General features: G+C 45.6%; 1 protein-coding gene across 1 annotated transcript in view; it reads left to right on the top strand.

Moving 5' to 3' along the window:
• Positions 1-13,570, top strand: part of NR2E3 (nuclear receptor subfamily 2 group E member 3) — a 36,197-nt gene extending 22,627 nt beyond the window's left edge. Inside the window, exons 7-9 of the mRNA XM_039912208.1 lie at positions 500-740; positions 9,481-9,586; positions 12,589-13,570. Coding sequence (XP_039768142.1) covers positions 500-740; positions 9,481-9,586; positions 12,589-12,721 — 480 coding nt within the window. The 3' untranslated portion in view covers positions 12,722-13,570. The remainder of the gene's footprint in view (positions 1-499; positions 741-9,480; positions 9,587-12,588) is intronic.
• The last annotated feature ends 2 nt before the right edge of the window (positions 13,571-13,572 follow it).

Raw genomic sequence — 13,572 nt, 5'->3', positions numbered from 1 at the left:
TGAGCCTCTTGTGGGATAGGGACTGGGTCGGACCTGATTATCTTGTATCTACCTTGTATCTATCTTGTATCTTGCATGATTAATAAAGTGCTTGGCACCAAGAAAGCACATTATTGAGAATTCTCCTCGATAGCATAAACGCTTAGTATAGTGCTCTGCACACAGTAAGTGCTCAATCAATATCCTTGATGTTGGTGATGATGATAAGGACGAGGGGGAAGAGGTCACTTGGATAATGAAGATCTCAGACATCGGGATGGAGGCCCAGAAGTGGGTTTAGTGTTGGATAATTCCAGCAAGTGTCTCTAGTAAAATCATAATGTTGCAAGATTTGGAAGAGATTTAAATGCCCCTGAACCTGTTCCAGGCTGGTAAGAGATTGGGGTGTGCGTAGGTATATAACGCAGCAACGGCAGGTATGTAAAAGGATTATTGATTTCTCCTTTGGCGTGTTTTAGAATACAAGGACACACATGACATTCCTTTACATCTCCCTCAGGTGATTTTGTTGGAAGAAGCTTGGAGTGAGCTATTCCTTCTCTGTGCTATCCAATGGTCGATGCCTTTGGAGAACTGCCCTCTGCTCTCTGTGCCAGAACTGTCCCCAAACGTCCACGGCAAACTCGTGTCGACTGGTGTGGATATTCAGATCCTCCAGGAAATCGTAACCCGCTTCAAGTCTCTCAGTGTGGACCCCACAGAATTTGCCTGTATGAAGGCTATCGTCCTCTTCAAACCAGGTAGGACCCTACCATCCATCACTCCGTAGTATCTGTTGAAAAGAGCACTCTCTGCAGAGCCATGTGACAATGCCTGGCACATAGTAGGCGCCTGACAAATACCATCATTATTTACTTATAAACTGATTTATTTTGAGGGAAGAGAATGCAAGTGAGAAACACTGGATTTTCTGAAAGTGAGTGATGGACATTTTTCTCTACCTTAGGTGCCAACTCTCCCAACTCCTCTTCTCTCTGCTTCCTCCATCCCTTGCCCCTGATGACCACCTATTTGATCGATAAATCGGAAGTAATCGAACATAATCTTTCTATAATAATAATAATAATATTTGTTAAGCGCTTACTATGTGCAAAGCACTCTTCTAAGCACTGGGGGTTACAAGGTGAACAGGTGGTCCCGGGGAGCCGCAGGGGGATTAAGACTGTGAACCCCATGTGGCACAACCTGTTCACCTTGTAACCCCCAGCGCTTAGAACAGTCTTACAGTCTTAATCCCCCTGCGGCTCCCGGGACCACCCTCTTGAGAAGCAGCGTGGCTTAGTGGAAAGAGCCCGGGCTTGGGAGTCAGGGGTCAGGGAGTCAGTGGTGTGGGTTCTAATCCCGACTCCGCCACTTGTCAGCAGTGTGACTTTGGGCAAGTCACTTCACTTCTCTGGGGCTCAGTCACCTCATCTGTAAAATGGGGATAAAGACTGAGCCCCACGTGGGACAACCCGATAACCTTAGAACATTGCTCTGCACACAGTAAGTGCTCAATAAATGTGAATGAATTAATGCTCGGCACATAGTAAACACTTAACAGATACCATCATTATTATAGGGATTGTCTCTCTCTCTTGCCAAATTTTACTTTTAATAATGTTGGTATTTGTTAAGTGCTTCCTATGTGCAGAGCACTGTTCTAAGCGCTGGGGTAGATACAGGGTGATCAGGTTGTCCTACGTGGGGCTCACAGTTTTATTCCCCATTTTACAGATGAGGTAACTGAGGCACAGAGAAGTTAAGTGACTTGCCCACAGTCACACAGCTGACAAGTGGCAGAGGCAGGATTCGAACCCATGATGTCTGACTCCCAAGCCCAGGCTCTTTCCACTGAGCCACGCTGCTTCTGTACTTTTCGAGTCAGGGGTTGTGGGTTCTAATCCCAGCTCCGCCACATCAGTTGTGTGACTTTGGGCAAGTTACATAACTTCTCTGGGCCTCAGTCACCTCATCTGTAAAATGGGGATTAAGACTGAGCCCCACATGGGACAACCTGATTACCATGTATCTACCCCAGCTCTTAGAACAGTCCTTGGCACATAGTAAGTGCTAAACAAATACCATCACCAACATCATCACAGTAAACTCTCAATAAATATGATTGAATGAATTCTTGCCCCCTTTGACTTCCCCCATCCTTACCAGCGGTATTTCAAGAAACCCCCTGTCCCGTCTCAAAACCTACCCCCTCCACCTGTGCCTCCGATCCTAATCCCTTGCACTTTATTAAAAACACCTGCCCCCTCCCTTTTTCCCTCCCAGACTGCCACCTCCGCTTGCTCACTTTCCCGTGGCACCTTCCCTGCTGCTTTCAAACGTGCCCACCCATCTATCCCCGTGCCAGGGTGAACCTGGGCACCGGCCATCTCGAAGTCAAAATGCTACCTGTGACCTAACTTTTTCTGGTGGGGGGCGGAAAAGCATGTGCCCCTCACCCCCGTGCCCACCAAATATGGTGTGGAGGATGGAAGGGGCGGAGATGGAGCAAAGGCACGGGGATGGAGCAAAGGCATGGGGTAATAAATTCCTGTGACCTCTGACCTTCCGGGCCCCGTGGTCTCCCCGGCCCCCCGGGACCAGCACGGCCAGGAAAGGGCCAAGGCGGGACGGGTGAGTGTTTTACGGAAAGGCTTTTGAGTGGGTCACGCAGAAGTGGATTCCTCCCGAGTGGGAAGCCTTGGTGGGTGGGTGGTGGCCGCCTCCACACGTGCCAACCAACCCCCAGGGAATTCCTCCCGGGTGGGACCTGGGGTTTTTTGCCACGCGCGAGTAACACACAAATTTATTCCTCCCGATAGGGAAGCTCTAATATCATTACATTAGAATTAAATTCAGAAGCATCTTGGCTTGGTGGCAAGAGCCCAGGCTTGGGAGTCAGAGGTCGTGGGTTCTAATCCCGCCTCTGCCCCTTGTCTGCCGTGTGACTTTGGACAAATCACTTCTCTGGGCCTCAGTGCCTCGTCTGTAAAATGAGGGTTAAGATTGGGAGCCCCACGTGGAACAACCTCATCACCTTGTATCTACCCCAGCGCTTCGAACAGTGCTTGGCACATAGTAAGGGCTTAAACAAATATTATTATTATGATTATGTGGATTCCTCGCGAGTGGGAAGCCTTGGAGGGTGGGCGGGGTCCGCCTCGACACGTGCCAACCGACCCCCAGGGAATTCCTCCCGGGTGGGACCTGGGGGATTTTACCACGCGCGAGTAACACATAAATTTATTCCTCCCGACAGGTTAGCCCTAATATCATTGAATAATTCCATTCGCCGCGGCCAAAATATTCAAATAATTCTATTCGACGCGTCCAGAATAAATAATTCCATTCGCCGCCTTCAAAATAATCAAATAACTTAATTCGCCGCGTCCAAAATAATGACGTAATTCAATTCGCCACGTTCAAAATAATGAAATAATTCAATTTACCACGGTCAAAATAATCAAACAACTTAATTCGCCGCGTTCAAAATAATCAAATCATTCCATTTGCCGCGTGCAAAATAATGAAATAATTCATTTCGCATGCAAGATAAATAATTCCATTCCCCGCGTCCAAAATAATCAATTCCATTCTCCCCGTCCAAAATAATCAAATAATTTCATTTGCCGTGTCCAAAATAATCAAATAATTCCATTTGCTACGTGCACAATAATGAAATAATTCAATTCGCCGCGTCCAGAATAATCAAATAATTTAATTCGCCGCGTTCAAAATAATGAAATAATTCAATTCGCCCCCTTCAAAATTATGAAATAATTCCATTCGCCGCGTCCAAAATAATCAAATAATTCACCGCGTCCAAAATAATCAAATAATTCAATTCGCCGCGTCCAAAATAATCAAATAACTTAATTCACCGCGTCCAAAATAATGAAATAATTCCATTCGTCGCGTCCAAAATAATCAAATAATTCAATTCGCCCCCGGGATAAATTTTGTATAAGACTAGGCTTTCTGTCCTCGATGTCTGACTCTTCCCCCCCTCCATGCTGGTTCCTGGGCACCGGGTGACAGTCCTCCCCCACCCTAAAAAAAACCCAAAAACCCTCCTTCAACTCCTCATTATCCTTAGGTTATCACCTTGTCTCCCTCCTACCATTCCTTTCCAGATTTCTAGAGCAAAGTGTTTACACCCATTGCCTCCACTTCTTCACCCCCACTTTTCTCCTTGACCTCTGCAGTCTGGCTTCTGGCCCCTCCACTCCACAGAAATGTCCTTCTCCAAGGTCATCATTCATTCGATAGTATTTATTGAGCGCTTACTGTGTGCAGAGCGCTGTACTAAGCGCTTGGAATGTACAAATCGGTAACAGAGACAGTCCCTGCCCTTTGACGCACTGTCCTCTTTCCAAACCAGTGGCTTCCCCTCCATCTGATCCTCCTCAACCTCTCATCTCCCTTGAATCCGGTGGACCTGTAAATCCGGTGTGGTCAGGGATTGTCTCTCTTCATTGTTGAATTGTACTTTCCAAGTGCTTAGTAATAATAATAATTGTATTTGTTAAGCGTTTACTATATGCCAGGCACTGTACTAAGCGCTGAGGTGGATATAAGAAAGCGGGTTGGACACAGCCCCTGTACCAAGTGGGTTTACAGTCTCAAACCCCGTTTTACTGATGAGGTAACTGAGGTACAGAGAAGTGAAGTGACTTCCCCAAGGTCACACAGTAGACACGTGGCGGATCTTGGGATTAGAACCCATGACCTTCTGACTCCGTTTAAAATGAAAAGCAATTTGATGAACTTTTGAATCAGTTTTTAGATCACTCCTCAGAAGTGCATTAGAAACATGTGAAGAAAAATTAACATTATAGCACACTGTGCAAGAAGCATGGCCCAGTGGACAGATTGAAGGATTGGGTTCTAATCCTGGTTCTGTTACTTGTCTGCTGTGTAAATCTTGGGCAAAATATTTAACTTCTCTGTGCCTCATTTTCCTCATCTGTCAGATGGGGATTAGTACAGTGCTCTGCACCCAGAAAGCACTCAATAAATGTGACTGAATGGACCACTCCCTTCTCCTGGAAACATGACCTTGTCTTGGCTTCCCTGACACTGTCCTCTCCTGCTTCTCCTCCTTTTTGACTGTTCATTTTCAATCTCTTTCACTGGCTCCTCCTCTGCCTCACACCTGCGGGAGTCCCTCAAGGTTCAGTCCTGGTTCCCCTTCTATTCTCTAACACCTACTCCCTAGGAGAACTGATTGGCTCCCAAGACTTCAACTACCCAGCAGTTAGAACAGTGCTTGGTACATAGTAAGCACTTAAATGCCATGATGATTATTTCCGTCTCTATGTGGATCATCCGTCCGAGAAGCACAGACCACGTCTAATTCCCCCCGTGTAGTCTTTCCCAGTGCTTAGTGTACCGTAAAGTGCTCTTAAGAGTTTAATAAACACTATTACAGCTTCTCGAGCCCAACATCTTTCTCTGCAGCATCTTGTTTCCTCATGTCTTCAGGAGTTCTCTACCTAGATGGCCTGCACACATACCTCGAACTTAACATTTTCCAAACAGAGGTCGTCTTCTTCCCAACCAAACCCTCTCCTCCCCCAGAACTTCCCATAACTATAAACACCACCACTGTCCTCTGTATCTCACATTCTCTTGACTTTATCCTCAACTCATCTCTTATTAAACCCTCATAGTCACCAAATCCTATCAGTTCTATCTTCACAACATTCCCTAGAGTCCCCCTCTTCCTCTCTCCCTAAGCTGCTACTATTTGGTCCAAGTTCTTATCATATCCCAGCGTTTAGAACAGTGCTTGGCACATAATAAGCACTTAAATGCCATCATTATTATATCCCACATCAGCTACTGCATCAGCCTACTCACTGACATCCTTTCCTCCTGTCTCTCCCAGCTGCAGTCCCCACCTCCTACCTGACCAAACTAACTTTCCTAACCCACCCACTTATTCCTCTAGCAGCAGTCTACTCACTGTGTCTCAGTTTCATACCTCACTACGGACCCATTGCTCCCACCTTCCCTCTTAGCCTGGAACTCCGTCCCACTTCATATCCAACAGATTACCATTTTCCCCATTTTCAAAGTCCTCTTTAAAGTCCTACTAAAATCATATCTCCTCCAAGAGGCTTTGCTGACTAACCTCTCTTTTCCTCAACCTCAACTTCCCCCTACTTACACTATGAGCCCCATGTGGGACAGGGACTGTATCTGACCTAATTAACTTGTACCCACCCCAGGGCTTAGAACAGTGTTTGACACACAGTAAGAACTTAAATACCATAAACTATTCATCCTCCTTTCTGCATCGCTTATGCACTTGGTTCTGTACCCCTTAAGCTCTCTGATTCTCACCCCATCCCGTGCCCCACAACCCTTATCCTTACATATCCTTATCCTCAGCTACTATCCATATCTGTAATTTACTTTAATGCCTGTCTCCCCTACTTGATTGTAAATTTGTAATTACTTACCATGTCTGTCATTTCTTTTGTCTCGTATTCTTTAAAACACTTGGTATAGGGCACCACACAGAATAGGCATGAACAAATACCATTGATTGATTGATGATCCAGCCTTTAGCCCTGAAGGATTTAAGCCACTGAGCCTCAATCAATCAAAGGTATTGAGCGCTTACTATGTGCAGAGCACTGTACTGAGCACTTCGGAGAGTACAATACAACAGAGTTGGCAGACGCGTTCTCTGCCCGCAATGAACCTCACTTAGCTTTGTCTTTCACATTTTGCAGTGGGTGTGTGATCTGGGTAAAGGGTACCGAGTTCAAGTTCTTAATCAAGGATTGGAGTTGTTTAGCTCCTTGACATGGTAAAATTGGCCTCCAGAAATGCCTCTCCTCATTAATAGTCTGAGGATTCACATACCCAGTGGGTGTGGGTGTTTCCCACTTGGAAACCCGATGTAAAAAATTCACCTTTCTCTAATGAGGCACATTGTTCCAGTGAAGTAAGCAGAAGCGTGGATTCTAGTCTTCCCTGTGCTCTTGATTTATTCAGAGATTGCGGACAGGTTGTTTTACTCTTTGCCATCTAATTTCCAATTGAGTGAAGAGGGAATAGTAACATTTGACTCCTCAGCACCTCAAAGGAGTGTTGGAAGGCCTAACTGCGTTAAGCCCATGATCGACTTTGAGATCCTTAATCCGAGCTGTGTAAAATAAGTTTACTGGTAGAAGCTACCTCCAAATTCCCTTTGTTTTAGGTTAGAATAAAATATGAAAGGACACACATCTGAGGGATTGAAGGAGTCTTCTAGGGATCTGACCTCTTTCTAGATTGTAAACTCACTGAGTCCAGAGAACAGGTGAGAGGTCAAGACTAGAGAGAGAGAAAGAGAGATTTGGAAGTTCTCTGCATAGAGATCATAGCCAAAGCCGTGGGAGCTGGTGAGTTTCATAAGTGAGTGGAAGTGAGTAAGTTTCATAAGTGAGTACAGAGCAGAGGCAGAGGAGGAGCCAGGGGGCAGAGAGGTAGGAGGAGATCCAGGTTGCTGCTCTTTTACAAAATTGAGCCCCGATACTGTTTTAAGGAGGAGGGAGAGGTCAGTGGTGTCAAAAGCAAGAATCTGAAAGATTTTCACAGCTGTCAGTCTGGGTTCATTTTCCTCTTAAATCTTTTGAGCTTGCTCCAATTTCTTCAGTCCCACATTTTGAGGGAGACCATTGCCTCTAACATTAGATATAAAGCATCACCTATAGCTCATGAAAATGTCAAAGATAGGTGAAGTTATTAGTTCAGTGAACTGTATTTGAAAACAGAGTATTCCCCATCCTCCCTCTGAAGTACTTATTTCGTATGTGAGAGGAGATGCTGTAAACATTGGGTACTAATAACAGTATTATCATTGGGAAGCAGCATGGCCTAGTGGAAAGAACCTGGGGCTGGAAATCGGAGGACCTGGAATCCTCTAACCCCGACTCTGCCCCTTGTCTGCTGTGTCACCTTGGGCAAGTCCCTTCACTTCTCGGTGCCTCAGTTACTTCATCTGTAAACTGGGGATTGAATCCTCCTCCCTCCGATTTTGACTGTGGGACAAGGACTCTGTCTGACCTCATTATCTTATATCTACTCCAACACTTTGTGAAGGGCCTGGCCCATGCCATCAACAAATACCATTAAAAGAAAGAGTAACCACAGTCATGTGACTTCCTCCACCTGTAGCAAAAAGTCATGTGATCTCACCAGCTGTTTCGACTACTTGGATAGTTTGGTGGAGAAAATCTCAGATCTATTAAATTGTGATTGTAATGGACAGAGGTAAGGAGTATTCCATTTATTGCTCTTGAGCTGGTCTTTACTGTGCAGTAAGGCTAATAGTAACAACGACTGTAAGCTCATTGTAGTCAGGGAATATATCTGTTATATAATAATAATAATGTTGGTATTTGTTAAGTGTTTACTATGTGCAGAGCACTGTTCTAAGCGCTGGGGTAGACACAGGGGAATCAGGTTGCCCACGTGGGGCTCACAGTCTTAATCCCCATTTTACAGATGAGGTAACTGAGGCACAGAGAAATTAAGTAACTTGCCCACAGTCACACAGCTGACAAGAGGCAGAGCTGGGATTCGAACTCATGACCTATGACTCTAAAGCCCGTGCTCTTTCCACTGAGCCACGCTGCTTCTCTATTGTTATATCGTACTCTCCCAAGTGCTTAGAACAGTGCTGTGCACACAGTAAGTGCTCCGTAAACACGATTGACTAGTGATGGTATTTGTTAAGCACCTACCATGTGTCTTGCACTGTTCTAAGCTCTGGGTTAGAACCCATTGTTGGGTAGGGATTGTCTCTATCTGTTGCAGAATTGTACTTTCCAAGCGCTTAGTACAGTGCTGTGCATACAGTAAGCGCTCAATAAATGCGATTGAATGAATGAATACAGTGTAATCGGTTTGGACATTATAGGCAGGGAACATGTCTATCAACTCTGTTGTATTCTCCCAAGCATTTAGTACAGTGCTCTACACAAAGTAAGTGCTCAATAAATACCTTTGATTGATTGATTGATGGAAGTTCCTGTCCCACATGGGGCTCACCCTAAGAGAACACATGCCGCAGCTTCATGTGACAGTAAAGTGTTCTTAACCAATTGAAGGTGTACAACTCCACTCCACTCATTGGATCCCTTTTTTTTAATGGTATTTGTCAAGCACTATTTTAAGCACCGGGGTAGATACAAATTTAGCAGGTCGGTCGCAGTCTGTGTCCTTCATGGGTCTCACAATTTAGTAGGAGGGACTTGGATTTAATCCCCATTTTGCAGTTGAGGAAACTGAGGCCCAGAGAAGTGAAGTGACTTTGTGGCAGAGCTGGAATTAGAACCCAGGTCCTGCTTCCCAGGCCCTGCTTCCCAGGCCCTTGCCCTATCCACTTGGCCAAGCTGCTTCTCCTTGTTGCCACCTGCTTACCTTTGGAAGCTCTCCTTTGGAGGGGGAGGCCTTCCAAGGATGTAACCGAGCTGCTTCTAATTGGCTTTCTTCTCTTCGTAGAAACCAGGGGACTAAAAGACCCGGAGCAGGTGGAGAACTTGCAAGACCAGTCGCAAGTGATGCTGGGACAACATAACAAGACTCATTATCTTAGCCAGCCGGTCAGGTAACTCACCTTTGCAGCACACCAAAGGGTCTGCTCTTTTCCCTGATAATGTTCCTGTTTGATGCTGCTGAATAAAGGATTGAATTTATGCTTAATGCTACATAGTTACCCAAGTTGTATGAGAAAGCAGCATGGCCTAGTGGATAGAGCCCAGGACTGGGAGTCAGAAGGACATGAGTTCTAATTCCAGTTCTGCCACTGATCTGCTGTGGGACCCGGGCAAGTAACTTAACTTTTCTGTGCCTCAGTTATCTCATCTGTAAAATGGGGATTAAGATTATGGGCCCCATATGGGACAGGGACTGTGTCCAACCTGATTACTTTATATCTGCCCCAGGGCTTAGAACAGACCCTGGCCCAAAGTAAGCACTTACCAATATAATTTAATTAAAAAAGAGTGATTGTTGTACAGGAGGCTGCTGGGTTAATCAGGCAATGCTCCTTTTAGGGAGGAGGATTTTGAGGAGAGGGAGAGCTAGGATCTCGTGGAGTTGAAGGGGGAGGGTCTGCTACTACTATGGGAAGCAGCGTGGCTCAGTGGAAAGAACCTGGGTTTCAGAGTCCGAGGTCATGGGTTCGACTCCTGGCTCTGCCACTTGTCAGCTGTGTGACTGTGGGCAAGTCACTTAACTTCTCTGTGCCTCAGTTGCCTCATCTGTAAAATGGGGATTAACTGTGAGCCTCACGTGGGACACCCTGATTACCCTGTATCTACCCCAGCGCTTAGAACAGTGCTCTGCACATAGTAAGCGCTTAACAAATACCAACATTATTATTACTGTAGGAAGTATTAAAAACATCTAATGCACTTTTTAAAAAATGGTATTTGCTAAGCATTTGCTATGTGCCAAGCACTCAATTAAGCACTGGGATAGTTACAAGTTAATCGGGTTGAACACAGTCCATGTCCCACATGGGACTAACAGTCTTAATCCCCATTTTACAGATGAAAAAACCGAGGTCCAAGGTCATACAACAGACAAGTGGTGGAGCTGGGATTAGAACCCAGATCCTTCTGACTCCCAGGCCCCTGCTCTATCAACTAATACAGCACTAGAAAATGATGAATATTGTTTTTCTTCAGCATCATGAAACCTCCAAGTCAGTGGCTCTAAGGCATTCCATCAGCTCCCTTTTCCCACTCTTATTCCTATTTGCACTGTCCTTTCTCCCAAACTCACCTTCTCCTTCATTGTGCCCCATTCACATTTGTTCTGCCTCCCTCCCCCTTCAAATCCACCAGCCTCTACACCTCTCCCCAGATAATCTTTCTTCTCCCCAGGTCATATTCTGTCACTCATCATCTCAGGATATAAGCAGTCCCAACCACTAATAATAATGATGATGATGATATTTGATAAGTGCTTATTATGTGTCTAGCACCGTTCTAAGCACTGGGGTAGGTAGAAGCTAATCAGGTTGGACACAATACTTGTCCCACATGGGCTCACAGTCTTAACCCCCATTTTACAAACGAGATAACTGGGGTACAGAGAAATGAAGCGACTTGCCCAAGGTCACACAGCAAAGTGGCTGAACCTGGATGAGAACCCAGGTTCTTCTGACTTCCAGGCTCATGCTCTGAGATCCACTAAGCCACGTTGCTCCCTATAAAACACTAAACATGTTGTACTATTTAAGCACTTACTCGTCCACATTTCCACCTTTCCATTCTTTCATTCATTCAACCGTATTTATTGAGCGCTTACTGTGCGCAGAGCACTGTACTAGGCGCTTGGGAGAGTACACTACAACAATACACAGGCACATTCCCTGTTCACAGTGAACCTGTATTCTGAAGCGGGGAGACAAACCAATATAAATAAATTTCAGATATGTACACAAGTGCTATGGGGCTGGGAAAGGGGGACGAACAAAGGGAGCAAGTCAGGGCGACACAGAAGGGAGTGGGAGAAGAGGGGAAAAGGGGGGCTTAGTCTGGGCAGGCCTCTTGGAGGAGATGTGTCTTCAATAAGGCTCTGAAGGGCCGGAGAGAGTAACTGTCAGAATTGAGGAAGGAAGGTGTTCCAGGAAAGAGGCAGGATGCGGGCGAGGGGTTGGCAGGGAGATAGGCGAGGTGGAGGCACAGTGAGAAGACTAGCATTAGAGGAGTGAAGTGTGCAGGCTGGGTTATAGAAGGAGAGGTAGGAGGGGGCCCTCTCCCAGCCCTTTTCCCTCACCAACTCCCACTTCAGCACTTCTGAGTCATCTAAGCATTTGGGTACTCAAACCCTCCTTAGTACTTATGTACATATCTTTATACTCTATTGCTTCCTCCTACCTGTAATTTATTTTCGTTTCTGCCTCTCCCATTAGACTGGAAGCAACATTAGGAGCAGTAGAATTAATTGTACTCTCCCAGGGGCTTGGTGTAGTTACTGTACTGCACACAGTAGGTCCTCAAATTCCCTTCCTCCTCCTTTCTGTAAAATTATTTTATATCTATCTCCTTTTGCTTGACTGTAAGCTCTTTCAAGGCAGGGGTCCTTTTTCTTGCACCCTCTCAAGTGTTTAGTGCAATGCCTTGCACATAGTAGACCCTTAATATATACTTTTGATTGATTCAGAAGTTTTCTGCCTCCATCACCAGTTTTCAAGGTATCCCAGGAATCCTTATTTTAAAAAACGATACTAAGCACGTACTATGTGCCAGGCACTGTACTAAGTACTGGGATGAGTACAAGACAGGTTGGACAAAGTTCATGCCCCACATGGGACTCACGGTCAATCCCCATTTTGACAGCTAAGGTAACTGAGGCAAAGAGAAGTTAAGTTACTTGCCCAAGGTCACACAAGAGACAAGTGGCAGAGCCAGGACTAGAACCCCGGTCCTTCTGACTCCCAAGGTCACGCTGTTATGCACTAGGCCACACAAAAGCCCTTGAGCTAGTAGGCCAGCACAAAACCCAGCTTCCAGTAAAGGGAGTTGCTGCACCCAAGGAGAATACACCTTAGGAAATGAAAAATGAAACTGATGGCCCCTTTTTTCTCTTCCCTTCCAGGTTTGGGAAATTGCTTTTGCTTCTGCCTTCCCTGAGGTTTATTTCTTCCGATCGCATTGAACTCCTCTTTTTCCGCCGAACCATTGGGAACACACCCATGGAGAAACTCCTCTGTGACATGTTCAAAAACTAATGCATCTCTCATTATCCCCTTCCCTTCTCTGGGCTAAGAGGGAAGAATTGGAGACAAAGCCCTTTCGGTTCTGGTTTTCGGTTTTCACTCGAACAAGCCCAAAGTCTGAGCGAAAATCCTGGAAAGTTGCCCAAGTCATTCAATAGTCTCCCCTCCCCCTCCTCATCCCCTCCTCCTCCAGCTGGGGAGGAAGAATAGAACTCATCTCCACTTGACAAGCTCCAGAAAGGCGAAAAAGGATTTCTCCACTAGCTTTCAAGTCTCTGCACGAAGCGCTCAGTCCAGCTCACCTACTTTTGAACCCTCCATGCTGACTGGGTGGCCACCTTACTCCATTGAATCAACAGAACTACATTGGATTTTTATGGTTTTCTGCCCCTAAAGAAGAACATAGCTTAAAGTCCGAGTAGCACAAGAAACCTCTTTGCCAGATACAGTTGGAGGACTTTGGTTTAGGGCGTGACCTCAGAGGATGATCGAAGCTGTCGCTCAAAACCCACCACTCTATTCTTAAAATAGCGATTATGGAGGCCTGTGAATTTGAAGAAATAAAACCAGGGGCTGCCACTCAGCAGCCTAATTCTCAGCCAGGAGGTAAATCATCTTTCCCTTTCAGAACTAAAAAGTCTTCGATTAAAACCAGGAAAGAATGGAGTTGGGAAAGCATCAGATTCAATGCCAACTGAAGAGTAAAACTCCTTAGTATCTTACAGTCTCCGCTACAATCCCAAGAAAAGGCACTTTGGCATTATTCTTAAGAAACCCGGCCACATCTTGCTCCGTTTTATCTCTCAGAAATATAGATCTCTGTTCTGATAACAAGGAAGGGCTGGCTCCAATAATCCAAGGTA

The sequence above is a fragment of the Ornithorhynchus anatinus genome, chromosome 5 (genome assembly GCF_004115215.2).
Source record: "Ornithorhynchus anatinus isolate Pmale09 chromosome 5, mOrnAna1.pri.v4, whole genome shotgun sequence".
NCBI lineage: Eukaryota > Metazoa > Chordata > Mammalia > Monotremata > Ornithorhynchidae > Ornithorhynchus > Ornithorhynchus anatinus.
Note: the sequence above shows the minus strand (reverse complement) of the source record. Positions and strands in the feature narration are given on the sequence as shown.